This window comes from Eptatretus burgeri, chromosome 2 (genome assembly GCF_056783735.1).
Source record: "Eptatretus burgeri isolate ZD-2024b chromosome 2, Ebu_testis_v1, whole genome shotgun sequence".
In the NCBI taxonomy this organism is placed as follows: Eukaryota; Metazoa; Chordata; class Myxini; order Myxiniformes; family Myxinidae; genus Eptatretus; species Eptatretus burgeri.
The window spans coordinates 101,289,496-101,310,542 of record NC_140962.1 but is presented as its reverse complement, the minus strand read 5'-3'; the positions used below and the strand labels follow the sequence as shown (position 1 = coordinate 101,310,542).

Below are 21,047 nucleotides of genomic sequence, written 5' to 3'. Positions count from 1 at the left end.
TGTGTCCTCCATGTTCCCCGCCCCATCCCTCTCCCTTCCACCGATCGAATGTGTCTGATCCTCACTGTTTTGTCATTCCCACGCCCCTCTTGTCTCATGCCCCCCTTGCTGTGCGTTGTGTGTTAGCTCTCATACGAGCCTTGACAAGGTATACAAAATAATAATGAGCTCCCGCCCGGCCGCGTCCGGAGACGGTCTCCCGCCCGGCCACGTCCGGAGACTGTCTCCCGCCCGGCCACGTCCGGAGACTGTCTCCCGCCCGGCCACGTCCGGAGACTGTCTCCCGCCCGGCCACGTCCGGAGACGGTCTCCCGCCCGGCCACGTCCGGAGACGGTCTCCCGCCCGGCCACGTCCGGAGACGGTCTCCCGCCCGGCCACGTCCGGAGACGGTCTCCCGCCCGGCCACGTCCGGAGACGGTCTCCCGCCCGGCCACGTCCGGAGACGGTCTCCCGCCCGGCCACGTCCGGAGACGGTCTCCCGCCCGGCCACGTCCGGGAGACGGTCTCCCGCCCGGCCACGTCCGGAGACGGTCTCCCGCCCGGCCACGTCCGGAGACGGTCTCCCGCCCGGCCACGTCCGGAGACGGTCTCCCGCCCGGCCACGTCCGGAGACGGTCTCCCGCCCGGCCACGTCCGGAGACGGTCTCCCGCCCGGCCACGTCCGGAGACGGTCTCCCGCCCGGCCACGTCCGGAGACGGTCTCCCGCCCGGCCACGTCCGGAGACGGTCTCCCGCCCGGCCACGTCCGGAGACGGTCTCCCGCCCGGCCACGTCCGGAGACGGTCTCCCGCCCGGCCACGTCCGGAGACGGTCTCCCGCCCGGCCACGTCCGGAGACGGTCTCCCGCCCGGCCACGTCCGGAGACGGTCTCCCGCCCGGCCACGTCCGGGAGACGGTCTCCCGCCCGGCCACGTCCGGAGACGGTCTCCCGCCCGGCCACGTCCGGAGACGGTCTCCCGCCCGGCCACGTCCGGAGACGGTCTCCCGCCCGGCCACGTCCGGAGACGGTCTCCCGCCCGGCCACGTCCGGAGACGGTCTCCCGCCCGGCCACGTCCGGAGACTGTCTCCCGCCCGGCCACGTCCGGAGACGGTCTCCCGCCCGGCCACGTCCGGAGACGGTCTCCCGCCCGGCCACGTCCGGAGACGGTCTCCCGCCCGGCCACGTCCGGAGACGGTCTCCCGCCCGGCCACGTCCGGAGACGGTCTCCCGCCCGGCCACGTCCGGAGACGGTCTCCCGCCCGGCCACGTCCGGAGACGGTCTCCCGCCCGGCCACGTCCGGAGACGGTCTCCCGCCCGGCCACGCCGGGAGGCGGTCTCCCGCCCGGCCACGTCCGGAGACGGTCTCCCGCCCGGCCACGTCCGGAGACGGTCTCCCGCCCGGCCACGTCCGGAGACGGTCTCCCGCCCGGCCACGTCCGGAGACGGTCTCCCGCCCGGCCACGTCCGGAGACGGTCTCCCGCCCGGCCACGTCCGGAGACGGTCTCCCGCCCGGCCACGTCCGGAGACGGTCTCCCGCCCGGCCACGTCCGGAGACGGTCTCCCGCCCGGCCACGTCCGGAGACGGTCTCCCGCCCGGCCACGTCCGGAGACGGTCTCCCGCCCGGCCACGTCCGGAGACGGTCTCCCGCCCGGCCACGTCCGGAGACGGTCTCCCGCCCGGCCACGTCCGGAGACGGTCTCCCGCCCGGCCACGTCCGGAGACGGTCTCCCGCCCGGCCACGTCCGGAGACGGTCTCCCGCCCGGCCACGTCCGGAGACAAGATCCTGCCGGCCGCGTCCAGGCCGCTCGGACATTACCGTTTGGATATGTCCAGAGAGAGAGGTGTGGGGAGGAAGGCGCTACACTGTATTGGGAGAGGGTTGAGCAAGGATGGGGGAGAGAGAGATAGAGATAGAGAGTGAGAGAGAGGAGGTAGCTTTCACCAAAAAACAACCTTGCATTTTATGTAGATGTTTCAGGAATATGTTCCTTTACATTAATTTTTATAAACAGCTGCGTGTGACGGGTGGAAAAAAGTTTTGCTCGGTAATTTTGAAATCGTGTTAATACGGCAAACGGCTCTGATATTGGGTGTTATTTCATCACTCGCTCGGGGGTGACGGAGCATGGACCACTCGCTCTGAATGATGTGGCACGGCAAAAGTGTCTGCAGTGAGTGAGCAATTCGCTCAGAATGGCAAAGCGCAGTACCGCTATTGATAATGGGCACTCGGGAGTGGCTTAAGCACTCGAGCAAGCACTCCAATTAAGTGGTTGATAAGGAATGGCTGGCCAGGTTGTCGCTGCATATCATGAAGAATCCCTTTAATTTTAAAGCTGGTATTTACCACACACGCAGCAGTTAATTAAATAAAATGAATTTGTTCATACAATGGCTTTATCCACAAAAGAGTTGCTGCTTAATTCGGAACAACCCTGGAGACGTCGCAAAATTCAATCTCCCGTGAAATAAACCAGAAAATCCGACATGTTACCTGCTCGTCTGTGTCCGCCTCGGGGTCCGTGCAAATATTGGCTGCTCTTAGAGCACCCTTATTCTGGACATTTCCATCTGTCTGTCTGTCCGCGAAACTTTGGTCAAGCCTTGGGGCTAAACCACTCAACCGATTCCAATGAAATTTGGTAGGTAGGACCAATATTTCTGGGAATCGTGTGCTTTCGAATATGGGCCCCCGGGCCCTAGCATAGCAACGTCCCTTTAAAGTGGTCAAAAAAAATCGAAAAATCGAAGCTTAGAGTTCTGTGCGCAATCTATCTAGCTCCCTTCATGCCAATTTGCAGCCCTAACAAAAAATACTTGTAGGAGGAGATAGGTTTTGGGCGAGGCGAGTACATGTCGAACATTTCAGAAACGGTTAATTGCGAATATCTCTAAGAGAAAGAGTCTGATTTTGATGAAACTTGGGTGAAATGTGTACAATGTGGCGAGCATGTACACAAAAATGAATGGTTGCTATGTACACCTCCGTTGCTCAGCAACAGATAAAATACTTTGTCGTACATCGTACACTTATTGTGGACTGCACAAAAAAAATCAATACCTCCGATGTTTCAGGGATATGTCACGAATCGTTGCTCACCTTTTCAGGCTCAGTAAAGTTTCAGGCTGCTCGGTTTAAACTGGACCTCCGAGGGACCTGTTTTTTTGTGCCCAAGGAGAATGTCTTACAGCATCATATAAAAAAATATAATCTTTAGTGAATAGATAAATGGAATTACCAGGGCTGCCATTTGTTAGAGTTTCTTTGGAAACATGCCTGAAATTTCACAAGGTGGGTTTCTGGGTGCAAACGAAGAGGGCTGTGATAATCATATTTATTGTGCTAAATTGATTGATAGCATGTACATGAATATCGGCTCGTCGCGTCGGCCAGCTTTCCATTTCGCTAGAGCGAGCAGCCATGTCGCCTACCGGCTTGTTATGACTTTATTTTACAATGTCTTTTCACCAGATTTGTTTTGATTCCCTGTAGAGCACTTTGCAAAACCTCTGAAAATATAGACAGATTTGGGATATGCTATGGATAGGCAGTTCCTCTGGGGGACAGGGCATGAGGTGAAGCAGTGAATGCATTTAATCATAAAGCTCAATGAAGCTGGTTAATTTTGGCATGTTCCTAAATTTTTTTTGTTCACTCAATATAATTCTCCAAACAGTAGAAAAAGATAAGTTTAATGCTTTGGAAATTTTACATTTTCATGTGTATGTTTGGAGAGGAGCGGAACATAGCTTTGCTTGCTTAAACGAAATAGGTATTTCGGCTGAGTTATAACTCATTTATTTCTTTAAATTATCATATTTCACTCCAGATTTTGACACTCATTTAGTCTGGATGATATCAGATCCTCAAAACCTAAATCATATTTCCATGATATACTTTAATTGGTCTGTGAGAGTAAATTGTGGAAAATAGTCTCATATATATATATATATATATATATATATATATATATATATATATATATATATATATATATATTGCATGAAATTGCTCCAAGCTCTTAATTTGAAAACTATAGTACTTACAAAAGCGATGTATACAGCGATTCATAGCTATGATGAACAGGCATTCGATAATGAGTGAGGAAGGTGGAAAAAAAAATAAAAAGGAAGAAACTTTATCGTAAAGAAATTGTTGCAGCCTGTTCCAAGACATGTTCGTTTTTCACCAGATCAAGGCATGGTTGAGCAGGCCAAAAACCATGGCGGCTTCAGCCCCCAGCGAGGTTACTTAGGATACGCTTTAAGATCCCATAGAGAGCGCTGACCGAGGATTGCCTGATGAAGGATATAATTAAATAAGGCCGTTAATTACCTTCAAAAGGGGTGTTTTTATTAATCCAAACAATCAATTTTCACTCTTGCACCTCCTTGGAGTTTTCTTCGTATGCATGTAAAGTTTCAGGCTGCTAGGTTTTATAGTTTTGGAGGAGACACACTGATACACATTGACATTTATTAGTGTAGATGAATGGAATTCTGCAACTGCCAAAGATGAACTTGCATTCTGCAATTCACTAAACTTCAGGGAAAAAGGCATTATTTTTTTTTTTTTGCATTAGATGTGAACCTCCTATTACGTTTGATCTCAATTGAAGGTCACATGACATATTAAAAGTCACATGAGACAGTGCAAAAGAGTAAAGAGAGAGAGAGGTGGAAGAGAAACGATATCAAATGCTTTCAGTTCGAGTATTGTTCTGCAAAATGATTTTCAAAGGGAACATAATCTATGTTTGATCTGTTGAACCCAAAATTGGATTGGTTCATTTTCGCCTCGCTTTTAAAATTTTTTGCAGGAAATGCTAAACGTGTAAAACGTGTCATGTGTCGTTCCCCCCCCCCCCACCCCCCTGTATACAAATGTAACCTCATGGAAGAGCAAAACTGCAAAGGACAGACAGCAGGTTCACAAACTGACAGGATCCAACGAGGGATCAGGGGGATAAAGACATCACACAGGAGTGGCAGAAAGGAAAGGGGTGTGTGGGGAGTGGGGTCGGCTAGAGTTGAAGACAGCACGAGTATGTATGGGGGAAATAATGTGGCGGTGATGAGCAGAACTCTTTCGTTTTCAAAATAACTCTGCCAAGATATTGCTGCATTGTCTCAAAATCCTGAACCCTGCAGCAGGAACATTCAGTGTCACCAACATAAGCTATAAAGATAAAACCATGTGAGTCGGCAAACCAATCTGCAAACAGGTGTTATCGGTTGGTCGGGAATCGGCAAAAAAGTAAAACAAATGGGAAAAGAAAACAATCCATTGGACACATCATTCAATGATCATTATTGTTTGTTTTATTTATTTAAATTTTATACATGTATGTTTGGCTCTTATGAGGTTGCAGTTTGATTGTTTCAGTGATTTTGTGATATTCTGACACTGTTCAATTGCTCACACAATGTATTGGCTGGGAATATCTCTTTCAAGTCATTTATCCAAAACTTGAGTGAAGTAATCCAAACACGTTCCACATTACAGGCACGTTGGACATATTGGCTGGGATCCCAACACAGGATTTGACGTAAGTTATTTCCTGATTTTTATTGGTTGAGAAATGACATTACGATAAACACAATGAGGATTGTATGTGTGATGCATCATTGTGTATGGGTGTTTGTATGCTACATATCAAGTGTTGCATTTCTCAGGAATTTCACCCGAAGCAGCGAGGTCACCTCTTAAGCATGTGCCGTAATCTGATTATTTGATGGAGTCCAAAATCACCAGGATGAATGGAGCAGTACACCACCTTGTGGAATAGAGGATATAGCAACAGAGCATTCTCATGCTGGCATTTCAGGATTGTCAAACAGACCTTCCTATATTTGCATGATCGGTTTAGTGTCTTGAACTTCTCGGCCTCACGATCAACGATCACCTTTCCTGGGCTGACCATATGGTCTTTAAAGATGGCCTCTAAAGCCTGGTGCAGACGCGGCATCCTCTGTCATTCCAAGTCATTATTTGAAAAATCATAACTACTCATGTCCAACAAGGCCTTTGTAGCTCAATCTAATCCTGCTCTTCCGTATGGCTTGATGCCTTGGTATCACATCCATGTCTCCTGGTTTTACCATGGGTATCATCCGGCTGTACCATGGGCCAGTCTACTGCTTGCAGCTTGCAGTGACTGGCCCATGGTACGGCTGGGCTCGTGGGGACGGGTCCCTCCTATAGGATGTGTGGTACTACCACTGCGTCCCAGAAGGGGGTCTGAACCCAAAAACACCGGTCCTCCTACTCTCCCTTACTCTCTCCACGGTGCTTGCGATCCACCGCGTGTGGCATGGCCCTCTCGTGGGAGTTCATGGGGGTCGACGATGGGTATTCCGTCAGCAACCTCGAGCTCCTGACCCATGTTGGCCTAGCCGTATGTAGTTAACCGCTGAGTCGTTGCGAGCTAAACGCTGCCAACTCAGAAATTTCAGTGAGCACCTTGCCCCTCACTCTTCCAGGCAGATGGTCTTGCCTGCCATGCCAGTCACGCGGATACAATGGTCTGAACCCGGACGCTGGGTCTGCATTTGTCGCAGTGGACCTTCAAGTGAGCCACTACCTGGGGAGAGCGGCTCACGGTCCAAAACTGCCACAGGTGTCCACACCGGTGGTCTGGAGTTTCAACCCATCGCCTTGGCACCGTGGTGGTCAACGCCTGATACGCAGTTGAATGTGTTCGAGGTAGGGAGGGTAGACAAGCAGTAGACTGGCCCAATGGGAGGCGGGCCACTACTCGAGACATATCAGAGAGACTACTGACCTGCCTGTGATGTGAGAGCAACTGACTTTGTGTTTCCTCCTAATCGGAGGAAATTACAATAATTTTGAGAGCTTTAGATGCCACAGATGTGATAGTGGGATTAAAAAAAAAATTCTCTGAATGGGTGAGATGAAAGTGCTGTACACCGAAATGCTATGATGTCATCATTCAGGAAGTGCAGTCTGCCAGATGCTGTGACATCCATCATCCACCATGGTGATCGCTTTTGAGAAGATGGTCGATTTAGTTGGGAACGCTCATCATACATAGAAAGTTTATGCTCTTCCTGCCAAGGACAGGTGATGCGATGGCATGCGGTTTGGTAGGAAGGGAGGGCCACAGGGAACAACAATCCTGTGGTGAACTGATTAAATGGAGACAACAGCAACAGTTTTGTGATCAAATCATCTGATTGAGCTCATTCTGCATTGCATCCTGATTTTATAATTGTCTTTCACTCCCCTTTGTTTGAAGAAATAATGTAATGATATCTCAAAGGCTGCAAAATATTTATGACATATTTGAGCAACCCACTTTCATATGGTCAGTCACCACTGATCGCTGTATTGGCTTTGTGTTTTTTTTTTTTTGTCCCACAGCTGAACAACCTCGATCCTGCGCTAAAAAGCCTGTTTGATATGGTTGGCATTACGGATTCACAGCTCCAAGACAAGGAAACATCACGTCAGATCTACAATGTGATTGAGAAATTTGGGGGCATGGAAGCTGTGAAGAATGATTTACGACGTTCAGGTTTGGAAGCATCCTAATACTGTTGTTATTACCCCCCGATGGTTTCAGTCCAAAACGGGGGCTTATGGATTTGGTCTTTATTTTCATGTCTGTGCGAACGTCCATGCTTCCGCAACCATATCTCTAACATGTATGGATCGATTTTATTCGGACTTGGCAAAAAGACAACATATGATGGAATACATATGTACGTCTCCCCCCCCCCCAGTTCAGATTCAAGATGGCTGACTGGCGGCCATTTTAGTTATAAAAAAACCCGATGTTGAACACGTCCTCAACCATTTCTCGGACAGGCATTTACTGATGTTGTTGAAACTTGGCACACAGATGAAGAATGATGGCTTACTTATGCACACCATCTTTTTTCGAGATCAGATCCAAGATGGCCGACTGGTGGCCTTTTTCTTACTTAAATGTGTCCCCAACCATTTTTCACACATGCATAGTCCGATTTTGTTAAAACTTAGCACAAGCACAGCACATGATGGTGTACACGTGCACCTTGCTTTATTTTGCGATCTGATCAAAGATGGCTGACTGGTTGAATGGCGACCATTTTAGATGTAAAAAAAATCCGGTATTGAACACGTCCTCAACCATGTCTCAGACATGCATTTACCGATCTTGTGCAAACTCGGCAAACAGATAATGAATGATGGCTTACATATGCACATCATTTTTTTTTTCGAGATCGGATCCGAGATGACCGACTGGTAGACTGGCGGCCATTTTAGTTAGACGTAAATATGGGATAGCCCTTCAACTCCGCACAGCAAAATTACTTAAACAACGGGGGCTCTGACATTTTATGTCTTTGTAATTGTTTATTTCCAATCTAGATTGGAAGAGCTGGTTGGTGGGGGCGTGGGGGGTGGGGGTGGGGTGGGGGGGTTGAGGAGGTTGGGACTGTGTGCATAATCAGATTTATGGAAATTATTAAGGATAACAAGTATGATAAAATTAGGTGCTGTTACCTCGCCTTTTTATTTTCACCTTTACAAATACAAGGATTCACTGAAGGTGCAAAATAAGTCGCAGCTTTACCATTGCCACGAGAAATGCCGTGAGAAAAGAATGGAGAATGAGAGGTGCAGAAATTAAAAATACAAGGCGTAGATGGATATAATAGCTGGCTTTTACTCACCTTTACCTGAAGAAAACCACTCAAGCTCTGCAGTGAGGGAAGCAACCATAACCCCTGCCTCACACAGGCAGGTGAGCAAGCTCCTGCAAGTGCTGCGAAAGATCTTGATTGGAGATTAATCAGAGTTGACTCCCTGTTTTGACGAGGCCTGTTGTCTGCCCTTCTCTTCCACATGGAAATTAACAAACAATGTTTTTGATCGACCTGAGAAATCAGCCCAACACAACAGCAAAATGATTCTGAAAAAAAATCTCTTTCAATTTATAGATGCCACTGAACCCAAAGAACGTTTCAGCACGCACACGAGCCCACCACTGTGTGGAGAAAAGCAAAAGCAATGTGCAAATTGAGGGAGCGATCGACACACAGGGGCTAATGGCATGGTTTTGGTGGAGAAGGGTAGAACATTTTAACTATGCTTGGTAGTGCATGTGGCGTGCATTACTATCGTTAATGGGTTTTTATCATCAACCTCGACTGGTTGCCAAGATGGTTGTACAGTATTTCTTCTGTCCTTGATGTTTGCGCCACTTACTTTGCCATTACGTGCATCACGGCCGTCCTAAAAAACCTATAGGACGATGTTCCACTGCGGCTACGCGACCGTATCGGTGGGTACCCTCTGGGGTGGTATTACACGAAGAGAAAACGGTGGGAGTCAACACCTCCGTTCTCGTATGAACTTGTTGGCAATGACAAAACTGTTTGCAGGCGTTTTTTTTTTTTTTTTTTTTTTTTCCTCTTGCTTTATTGTCTCGTGTCCTTAAAGGGCCCCACTGTGTGAAACTCTCAAATGTCATTTTAATGTTGTATACACCAACATTTATTCGAATGATAAAGCAACATTATTACTTAGTCAGTGTCATTTCTGTTTCCAGCAGTACAGTGAAATAATTTTGATCACAAAAATGCTCTAAAAACAGTTACATTAAAATTCGCTGTTTTAATTGTGCAAAAAGCATGGGATGATAATGGGTTGTCATTATTGGATCGTCAGTGGGAAGATTGGCCAAAGTGTATTCTGATTGGCTGATATGGTCATTTGAATTTCATGTGGTTTGGGTCGAGATGATGAAGGAGCAATGTGACTGGCAACTGGGGTGATGGGAACGAGGAGTTTGGAGTGAGAGGTTGAGAAGAGATTTTTGAAGGATTTAAAAAAGAAATAAAATTGGGAAGATGTACTCCATTGGAAGAAGGGGTGACTGCACTGTAACAATTTTTACTATCTACTTATTTCTCCACGTCATACTCCACGATGACACTCCAACACAAGCTGTGTATAGTGTTGTGTTAGAAACCAAGTAGCCTTTGTTTGTGTTTATTCAAACATCTCTGGTAAAATATCATTTATGTTCATTCTTTTACAGCTCCACCACCACCACCACCACCACCTCCACTTGGTCGCTTAATGCATCCTCCACCTCCCACATCGATTTCTGGAGCCCCAACCCCTCCACCGCCCCCTCCTTCTCGTGGCCGCTCTGCTCCCCCACCTCCTCCCAGTAGAGGCCCATCCTATGCCTCAAATCATCCTCCCCCACCACCTCCATCTCGCACCCCAACTGGGGGAGGATCTCGACCTCCACCTCCTCCATTTGGCAGACAACCTCCTCCAAATCTGCCACCCCCTATTGTTCCTATGTCTGCACCCGTGGGTCCCCCACCTCCACCACCTCACATGCTTGGCCCAACAGCAGCTCCTCCACCTCCTGCACCACCACCGCCTCCTCCCCCTCCACCAGCACCTTCTTACTCTGGGCCACAGCTCCCCCCAGCAGGGCAGCCATCACCAATACAAGCACAACCATTTGGGGCAGGACGGGGTGCGTTGCTTGAACAGATCCGTGGTGGAATGCAGCTGAAGAAGATTGAGAGCAGTTCTACACCTCAATCGAACTCTTCATCTGGTCGGGACGCACTCCTGAACCAAATCCGTCATGGCATTCCTCTTAAGGCGGTATGTGAATCCAGGATATTTCCAATGCAGTCAAGTTTGTACCTTCCACAGAGCATCCACCAAGGAATGAGTGTTGTTAAAATAATTTTTGGTCCAAAACAAATTTGCTATCACTTTGAACTTTGTTTTGAAAGTATTTTTTTCATTTTGTTACCTTGTGTTTTTTCCATAAATTTTTATAAAACTTATCTAATGCTTGGAATGTCCACCCCTACCATCTTGAATTTAGTCCTTTATTTGTTAATCCTATCAGATAATCGAATACATATATGAGCTATGGCCTTGGATGTGGTGAAGTGGTGTGGTACAAGTCTACCTGGAACATGATTATTATTTATACCTTTGGATTTCTTATTTTTGTAAAGGCATAAGATTTGAAGCTGAAGAGTATGTATGAATGTAGGTATGTATTGTTGCGAATTCTGGCCCGACCAGCGTTCGATCGGCCGCTTGACTCGAATGGCGGCCGCTTCACCCATCGAACATGCAATTCAGTCGTGACCCTCTCGGAACAACGCCGGGAGCTAGTCACGGGTGGGGGTTTAACCTCACCACAACTCAGTCCGCATTCCACCTGCGCGAAATAGGGTCCGATCGCCGAATGGTCGATTTACCTAAGTACCCGCGCGGATAGCGTACCGAGGAGTTGTATCACGTCACAGGTCGACTCCGGACACGAACCGCTGAAGCGGCTCGTTCCATACTACAGGGATAACCGAGCGGAGTTATCGTCGACCTTGATGGTTCAGATTAGTTACTGGGATGTTGAAACCCACTACGAATCCCTTACGTGATGCAGCATGGAGGGTCAATTAAAGGAAAAGACGAAGCAAAACGGGGAACAATGGGACCAGCACATTTAATACGCGACACACGGAAGTACGTATTTACAGTCTGCAACAGTTTTTATACACGTATTCAATCAAAGCAAAGAAACAAAAGCAAGGACACAATGCAGAGCTACAACCGAATATAATTTACACGTGCACAGGAACACTTAAACGATTCTACTTGACCAGACTGGCGCCACACACACACGTTTACACAGAACCCAAAAGAAATGGAAGTCGCGACTTCCCTGAGCGTGTCGAGTCCTTCCTTTGCGACCGCAACTCCGATCCCCTCCGGCGTGGTCCGCGAGCTCGTGCCGCACGTCGCTCGTGTGGTCCGCTCGACAGTACGGACGGGGTTTTGGGGAAACGGACGGGGTTTGTTCAGCGCTATTTTTTGCGCTCGCTCACAGGGTCCCAGGATTCGCGCGAGGATCAAAAAAGCAAGGCCAAACGACGACAAGATGAACCCATAGGAACAAGAACCCGACAAGAAGCCACCCGAACCAGAAGACCACCCGAACCCTCTTCGTCCGCCCCTTTTGTAGTGTGGGGCTCCACCCTTCGCCCCGCCCCGTTTCTGGCTCCACCTCCCTTCTGGAAGCTTCCCAAAAAGGGGCGTGCCCTCGTTCCCTCCTCCCTGCGCTGTGCGGGGGACGAAGAAAGTCAGTTTTGGCTCGGGGCCAGGGAATTATTCCCCCAAAATCAGGCCCCCACCTTTTTTCTCCTTTGACCTCTGGCCCAAATCGCACCTCCCCCATGCCAAAGTGTGGGAAAAGCAGAAGGGAAAATCCCACAGGCGTTGTTGGTTTTCTTCCCCACGCGCCGTACAACGAGGGAAGGAAGATTCGGGCGGGAGATGCCCCTTCGCACCCCGGCCGCCGCTGCCACTCCGCCCCTCCCATCCGTCCCGCAGAGATCGTGACCGCACGGTGCTCGTTGAATGTCGAGTGGCGAAGATGTGGTAGCGTAGTTGTAGAAGGTGGCGTCGTGGTATGAATGGCGTGATTGTTGGCGTCGTGTAGTGAATGGCGTGATCGTTGAGATGTTGGTTGTGGCGATGTTCATTGTTGTTCTTGCACCAAATTAACGACAGCAAAAGAAAAACGACGAACTGAAGAATCGCAGCCCGAATGGATCACATATATTCCCTCTATGCAACGGATTTGGGCTAACGACACATGAACTTACCGATATATCTCACCTGAGGAGCCTTTATGGTGTAATGCGAATTTCCAGAGCCGTAATACTATCCCCTCCCCTTTTTACAGACTCGTTCCGAGTCGTCAAATTCTCGTGTACCATCATGTGTCGTTCTCCCCTAATACGTGTTACCTTCGGATCCCTGAGTGTGACATTCAGTGTATTCGTGTCCCCAAAATAAATACCCTACGGGCTGAGTAACTAACTAAACAAACACACTCATCCGGACGACTTAAATAAAATTGCCGGCGCTATGACATACATGCCGGGGGCGCACTCATATTTACAGTACATCTTAACAACTTAACCTTACAAATTTACACGAACCATGGCCCAGGATCTATGGACTCTGCAGGAAAAAGGTAAAAGTCAACCGGCGCACGGGTCGCCACTGCAGGCCCGTGTTGTAGCTGCCAACAGGACAGTCCTTGCAACCTTGAACAATCCCGGCGTGCATGGCAATGAACAAGGGGGGGGGGGGAACGCAGAACTGAACGGGGGCAAAAGATGACTAGGGCAGCAGGCATGGATGGCAAATGTGGACAGGCAAGGCATGGCATGACAAGGCCACTGCAGCAACAGCCGGCAGATGATCGACCGGCACAGGCCCTGCACCAACACACGAGCCGATTTTAAGTGGGCCGGCACCGGCCTTGTAGTAAAACAGCCGGCAGACGATCCGGCCGGCACAGGCCTTGCAGTAAAACAGCCGGCAGACGAAGTTGCCAGCACCTTGCCTTGAGATGGAGGTTGGTGGAGGAAGTGCGGTGGTGCTGGCCACTCAGAGGTGGGCTCGGACCTACCCAACCGTCTCCCTCCCAACCTATCGCCTTTGCCTGTCTCTGTCCATACCCACCCCCTTAATTTGTCAAAACCCAATTTAGCCCCAACTTATTATCTTGCCAAAACGAAGTTTTTGCAACATATGTTAGTCAGCTTGTATGTTTTGTTTTTTTTTGTTTGTTTGTTTGTCTGTAATCACGTATAAAAAATTCTGCAGAGCACAGTTGTCATTGGAAATTTTTGTAACTTCGCATATCAGAGGCCTATAGAGGTCCCTTTCAGTGCACAAAATTTTGAAGGTCAAGGTCAAAGGTCAAGGTCACTGTCGCAAATCAGGGGAGTCGACGAAACCCTTATTTTTTGAGTAATTTTGATCGGATTGTCTTCAAACTTCATGTGAATATAGTTCATGGTCTGGCGCTCAGCTGATTAATTTTTGGTGGCGATTTGCCTTGACTTTCATATGTTTTTTGGGGTTTTTTTTGGTCTGTAATCACGTATAAATCACTCTAAAAGCACAGTAATCATTGGAAATTTTTGTAACTTCGCATATCAGAGGCCTATAGAGGTCCCTTTCAACACACAAAATTTTGAAGCTCAAGGTCACTGTCGCAAATCAGGGGAGTCGAAGAAACCCTTACTTTTTTGAGCAATTTTGATCGGATCGTCTTCAAACTTCATGGGAATATAGTTCATGGTCTGGCGCTCAGCTGATTAATTTTTGGTGGCGATTGGCCTTGACCTTTATGGTTAGCGCCGAAGGTCAAACATATTTGACCCCAAGGTCAAATTTTCAAGTTTTAGGAACCATATCGTGTAGTACCTCAAATTGAACACCTCGATGAGTGCTTTCTAGATATGTCAAGCTTGAGACATCATGACATCATTTGGTGACGTTATGAGACAAAAGCATATTTTTCATGGTTACTCTGTAGGCCGATTCTCATCGGAATCTCTCGTAGGCAGATATTCCTCAAGGAGTCGCTCCTGGTGGATAGCAGCTCTGTTCACCTCAGTGTGACCTTTAAGAAGTCACACGTGGTCACCTTTTGGCAAGATACGGGTCACCCTGCGGATGACATTGGTTTATTTTTTTGTTTGTTTTTATTTTTATCTTTACTTCCCCACTAGAAATCGTCCCCTAACCCCCTTCATGTCTCTGTTCGGCGAACCTATCTTGTCACCGAGCCCACTCCCAACCCCTACGTTCCCTTCCTGGAGGGGAATGAGGGAGAGCTAGCGTCCTCTGTCGAGGCCCAACTCAAGCCTCAAGGTGGCCTCCTCAGACTTCAGCAATCTTTACCCAAAGTGGGTCCAGCGGCCCACTACGAGAGCGAAGGGATGGATGGTGCGGATGGGTACACTTCCTAATCTACCCTAACCATTATCACTTAAACTACCCCGGGGCTTTCAACAAGCGCCTCTCACTTTATCTACTGGTTCTATCAACCCATATTCCCATCACCTGTGTTGGTGTCCTCACAATTTTGGGCCATGCCCCCCAATTTTCTTCCCGTGCCCTCACACGGTCTCATGGCTGGGACGCGTGGCTCCCTTGGCAGGCACTCCCCTCTGCCGATTCTCCAGCGATGGCACCCCCGGGCACTACACTGCCTCCGAGCCTACCAGCTCCCTAAACACCAGGGAGTGCCCTCCCTGGCGACTCCCCTGAAACGCTCACGTGGCAGGTTGGCGCCCCGGGCCCCTTCCCTGGGTGCCCGTGCCCAATGCACTGCCCACGCGGCTAATGGCGCCCCGGGCCCCCGCATCATGCGGGCGCACCCGTGCCCACTACGCTATCCCGGCCCCCCATGGGCCCTTGGCCTACCACCACCGACTAGCTCAGTGCCCGAAATACCCACTCAGCGATGCGATACCTTTCGCAGCCACGCTCCCAGCCCATCAACAGGGCTCCTGCACCCCTCCAAGCGGGTATCGAGCCTACTTTCCCACCAACAGCAAAACGACCTCCATTTTGTCAATTTGACTAACCCCCTAACTCGCTCTACACTGCCCCTGGGGTCCCTTGGGCGGGAATCACTCCTCACCCCAATCACTCATCGCACCATGCATTCCACAATCACTCCATACACACAGACCCGCTGGCCTCACTCAATCAACATGTTTCCTTTCACAACTCACAACTCACACATCGCTGCACTCTGCCATCCTTCTCACTAAATCCACTAACTAACTCGTGCTCCCACGTCGTCCCTTAAACTACAGCACGTTCCTTTTAACACTACGTAACTCAGCTACGGCCCCTCTACACATCCACAGTCTGTGTCTGTCTTCAAATATCCCCGACTCCATCCTAAATCTGACCGACATTCCTCTAACTAATCCATTCCACGGGCTCCATGAGGACTTACCCCTGCCCCATGAAGCCGGTCTAACTAAAGGCCCGGTCACACCTTGACGTTTTGGCCAGCGATGGCAACGTATTAAAATGTATGTAAAACGCTGGCTGACGTTGAACATTTGATGTTTTTTTTTTAAAGATTCGGACGTATTCATAACGAGTTGGTCGTATGCATAACATATTAGTAATGGACACAGAACGTTTCGTTGTGTTATAGATAACTTATACCAACGAATGCTGAACCTGTTGTCGGCCTACACAACCGATGCCCAACGATAGTCTAACTTCGGCATAGCGCGTTGCACGCATCGCCGACGATGTCGTGACGTAGCCTATTAAAAGGCTGACGCACAACGATTCGAATCATAACTGCCGTAGAAATGGAAGTGTCAACATCGCGGTCACACCTTGGCGATCTTGCCAGCGTATGCCGACCTAAAATGTTGGGGCACGTCAAATACGGTATGAGTAAGTTTGGTATACGTGAGTAGAACGCTAAAGTACGCTATCATACGTCGTAGTAAGTAGAGTACGTCAAGAAATTTTAAACGTGTTCAAAATTTTACGACGTACTCGGCGTATGACACACGTTCCGCATGCGATGGGGATAAGTTTTACACACGATATGTGGACGCTTACACACGTCCACAAACGCTACTTATAATCTACTCATAAGTCAAAACACGTCGCGGTAATGTCTTTTTTACGCGAAACTTATTTCTAACTTATGTTTGACGTGCTTTGAACCAATTCTTTACGTAGTCCCAACACACATCGACGTATGTAGACGTATTCCAATGACGTCTTCCGGTCGACAAAAAAAAAATAAATGAACGTGTTTCTAGGTTACAACTGCCATATAAAGACGTGTTCCCAGCAGTTTTGGGAATTGGTATATAAAAATGCTGCTCATAAAAGGGAACCCAACAGTGTTTTCGAGTTCCTTTTTGAGTCGATGTCCATGTCAGCAGTATCAGTATTAGTATTAGTATTAGTATTAGTAGTAGTTTGTTCATGTTGGCAGTAGGAGGTGAGTGAAGGGGAGGGTGTGGGTTATGATGGATCCTCCTTGCGTCCGCGTGTCCACGGGTAGGTTCATAGGCTGCCACTCAACGATTTAAATGGCTGCATCTCCACTATTGAAAGTAGACGCTTGCGCTCAACAATTGGATTTTTTTTACACTCAACGACTTTTAAACGGTACCATTCAGCCATTTTCATTGTTTACAATGAACGATTTAAATTGCTGTCACTCGCCTTTGTTTTTTGACGCTGGCGCTTGGAAATTTTAATCGTTTCTATTGAACGTGCTAAATCGCTCAAACCCCACTATTGAAAGTAGACGCTTGCGCTCAACAATTGGATTTTTTTTTACACTCAACGACTTTTAAACGGTACCACTCAACTATTTTCATTGTTTACAATGAACGATTTAAATTGCTGTCACTCGCCTTTGTTTTTTGACGCTGAGGTTTTGAAATTTGAAGCGTTTCTTCTGAACGTGTTAAAACGCTCAAACTCGACTATTTTAAATAGACGCTGCCGATGGACAATTGGAATCATAGCCAAGCTAGACATCGAAGTGTGAACATCCTCGTCATGCCGAAGAAAAGTTTGAAGAATGCTGCAAATAAGTGTCCTGGCCGTGGCCGTGGACGCTGACACAAGGACGATCCATTATACCGACGTCTTTCAGCCTATGAGTAACTTAAAAGTAACATCTGTCGATGTGTGGCAACGATCGCGTAACGTGCCAACAACACGTTAATCATAGGTTAGAAATAAGTTTCGGGTACGCTAAACATTACCTCGGCGTGTCTCAACTTATGATTAACTTACAAGTAGCATGTGTTGACGTCTGTCAACGATCGCAGACCGTGCATACAACTTGTGGCCAGCGTAGCGGAACGTGTGAGTCATACGCCGGCATACGTCGTGAAATTTCAAGCATGAAAAAATTTGAGGACAATCGAAAAGTACAACGTTTAAAGCCAGCGTACAACGACGTATGGCAGTGTTTTTCAGCGTGCTCTCAATGTTATCAAAACTTACCCATAACGTATTCAACGTGTGCCAGCGTTTTAGAAAAAAAATTCAAAAATCGGCATACGTTGGCTAAAACGTCAAGGTGTGACCGGGCCTTTATACTAACCCTTCCCCCTAACTAGTTGTTATCCTGTGCCCAATCAAAGGGGTCTTCCACCCCTTACCCGGGAATCCTGTTCACCCGAAGCGAGGCTTGCTTTTTCTTTTTTTTTCTCTCGCGCAGCACCAGCGCGGCAACTCGCAACCTGCGCACCAGCGCGGCAATTCACGGCCGCGCACCTGTGGCGTGACGTCATGGCAGCTGTTCGCGTCCCTCGTCCTTCTTGGACGGCACCATCCGGTAGGGATTCACCCTCCTGCCGGATTCCAACCATACACGCAGCCAGGACGCCACTCTGCGCATTAAAAAAACAAGCCCCGCGTTTTGAGTGGTTCCCCACGCGAACATATGTGCTCTGCCCGTTGGAGCTTAACACAAGCTCGCGTGGAGAACCCGTCCGGTCCAAATCCGTAATCCTGCCTAACCTTTGTCCGTCCGCGGGATCGGCAACATCCACCGCTGGCGTTTCCGGACCTGGTTTCACTCCCGCAGGCACGCACGTGGCGGCCTCGTACGTAGCACGGCACGAACCTCGCGCTCGCCGCTGGGTAAACCCGGCGCGGTCCCCAAAACAGCTACCGCCGCTACCCGGCCTCTGTCCCTCTGTCGCCGTCGTCATCTACATTCGACCCACGCACACCTGCGTGTCACGACGCTCACACACCATTCCATGACACTCACTCCGGGAGACACGGCTGCATGTTCGCTCATGCCCACCATCATCTCCCTCATATACAGCGCCCTCACACACGCTGTCCCTCTCACACTCGGCCGTTCACTCACGCATGCCACCTCCCTCGCAAAAGTGGTTCCACTCACACACGTTGTGCTGGGAAGCATGCACTTTGGCACACTCGCCACCTCGCACACCATTTTGCTCACACATGTGGTCCTTTTCACACAACGCCTTTCACCCACGCTTTGTGCGCGTTGCAGCACACATTTCGCCTCACTCCTGAACACACACACCGGGACATTCACAACGGGGATTTGTGCCACTACAAGGGGTTCCGGGGCCTCAATACCCCCCAAGCTCCTCGTGCACCTGTCCGCAGCACTCGCCCCCTCGAACTCGCTTGACACGACCGAACCCACCTGGTCGTGACTTGCTTCAACGGAGAATAGCGTCTCCCTCCGTTCCCGAAGGAGGCTATCCAGCTGATCGCACCGGGTCCCAACACGTTCCGCGAGCTCGCCCCCATTATCCTCCACTAACTCCGTGTGTGTGCTCGTTTTTAACCCCGTCCAATTCACCCTCTATCTCCCGTATCTCTGCCAACTCAGTCACCTCATGCACATTAATTTCTTCCTGGATCTTCATCTTTGTTTCCTCCTTCGTTCCATTTAATTCATTCTCGATTTGGTCTATCTCCCGTGTCTCTGTTATTTCTTTTATTCTTTCCGTCATCACCTCGTGTCGTCTCACACGTCGCAGTCACCCCATTTAATTTTTCCCTCTGTGTCACCGTTAATGTTTCCGTCGTTGTTACCTCCACGTGTCTCGTCCGACACGTCCCCCAAATTAATTTGTCCTCACCTGCCTCCATTGCGGGCCTGACAGCCGTTGCACTCCCCCTCAGCTCGTTCGCTCCCACACGTGGCGCCGCCATTATGCCTGCCTGCAGACATTGCCCCACTCGCCGCATTTCTTCCATTTGGTTTTTCGCTTCGAGTGCGTTTCCATCCATTTTTTTATTTTCCATTTGTTGCGTATTTGTCTTGATTTCGTTGTACATTTCTTTCATTCCGGCATTCATGTTATCGAGTTTGTCATTTATCCTCTGCGCGAGTTCCATAATCTGCCGCATTGTCACCTGCCCTGGCAGGACCGATCTGCCATTATCGGTCGCGGTTTCGCTGGGGGCCAGGGAAGAGTTTTGACGGAGGAGGGGTGGGGGGGGGGTGTCATACACCACGGCCACCGCCGCGCCCATTTCGGGCCCTGGGTTTGGTTGGGGGGGAAATTGTTCCTGTACAACAATGGGAATGTCCTGCATGGGGATTTCATCCTGAGCCATGGATTCTACACATTCTAAATCCATATCTACCCCCGGCTCCCGCCCGCCTTGAGACTCCATCTTATTTCTCATAAGAGATTAATTTTGCTTTGCTCGTAATTTGGGGGGAACGGGGGTGGGGGGGGGGTCACCTCGCACACCCCTGGTCCGATCCCCGTGAATTTAGCCTGGAGACGGGAGAGTTTTGTTTACCGCTCGCTGACACCAGTGTTACGAGGAGGGGGATGAGTTCGTATCCCATGACCTGACGCCAATGTTGCGAATTCTGGCCCGTCCGGCGTGCGATCGACCGCTTGACTCGAATGGCGGCCGCTTCGCCCACCGAATGTGCAATTCAGTCGTGACCCTCTCGGAACAACGCCGGGAGCTAGTCACGGGTGGGGGTTTAACCTCACCACAACTCAGTCTGCATTCCACCTGCGCGAAATAGGGTCCGATCGCCGAATGGTCGATTTACCTCAGTACCCGCGCGGATAGCGTACCAATGAGTTGTACCACGCCACAGGTCGACTCCGGACACGAACCGCTTAAGCGGCTCGTTCCGTACTACAGGGATAACCGAGCGGAGTTATCGTCGACCTTGACGGTTCAGATTAGTTACCGGGATGTTGAAACCCACTACGAATCCCTTACGTGATGCAGGATGGAGAGTCAATTAAAGGAAAAGACGAAGCAAAACGGGGAACAATGGGACAAGCACATTTAATGCGCGACACACGGAAGCACGTATTTACAGTCAGCAACAGTTTTTATACACGTATTCAATCAAAGCAAAGAAACAAAAGCAAGGACACAATGCAGAGCTACAACCGAATATAATTTACACGAGCACAGGAACACTTAAACGATTCTACTTGACCAGACTGGTGCCACACACACACACACGTTTACACAGAACCCAAAAGAAATGGAAGTCGCGACTTCCCTGAGCGTGTCGAGTCCTTCCTTTGCGACCGCAACTCCGAGCCCCTCCGGCGTGGTCCGCGAGCTCGTGCCGCGCGTCGCTCGTGTGGTCCGCTCGACAGTACGGACGGGGTTTTGGGGAAACGGACGGGGTTTGTTAGGCGCTATTTTCCA

The 21,047-nt window shown here is 49.5% G+C and overlaps 1 protein-coding gene across 3 annotated transcripts in view; it reads left to right on the top strand.

Moving 5' to 3' along the window:
- WASL (WASP like actin nucleation promoting factor) overlaps positions 1-21,047 on the top strand; it is an 87,348-nt gene that overhangs the window by 45,896 nt on the left and 20,405 nt on the right. For all 3 annotated transcript variants that reach the window (XM_085870492.1, XM_085870494.1, XM_085870491.1), the window contains exons 7-9: positions 5,493-5,535; positions 7,371-7,524; positions 10,039-10,628. In XM_085870492.1, the coding sequence (XP_085726618.1) occupies positions 5,493-5,535; positions 7,371-7,524; positions 10,039-10,628 (787 nt within the window). The remainder of the gene's footprint in view (positions 1-5,492; positions 5,536-7,370; positions 7,525-10,038; positions 10,629-21,047) is intronic.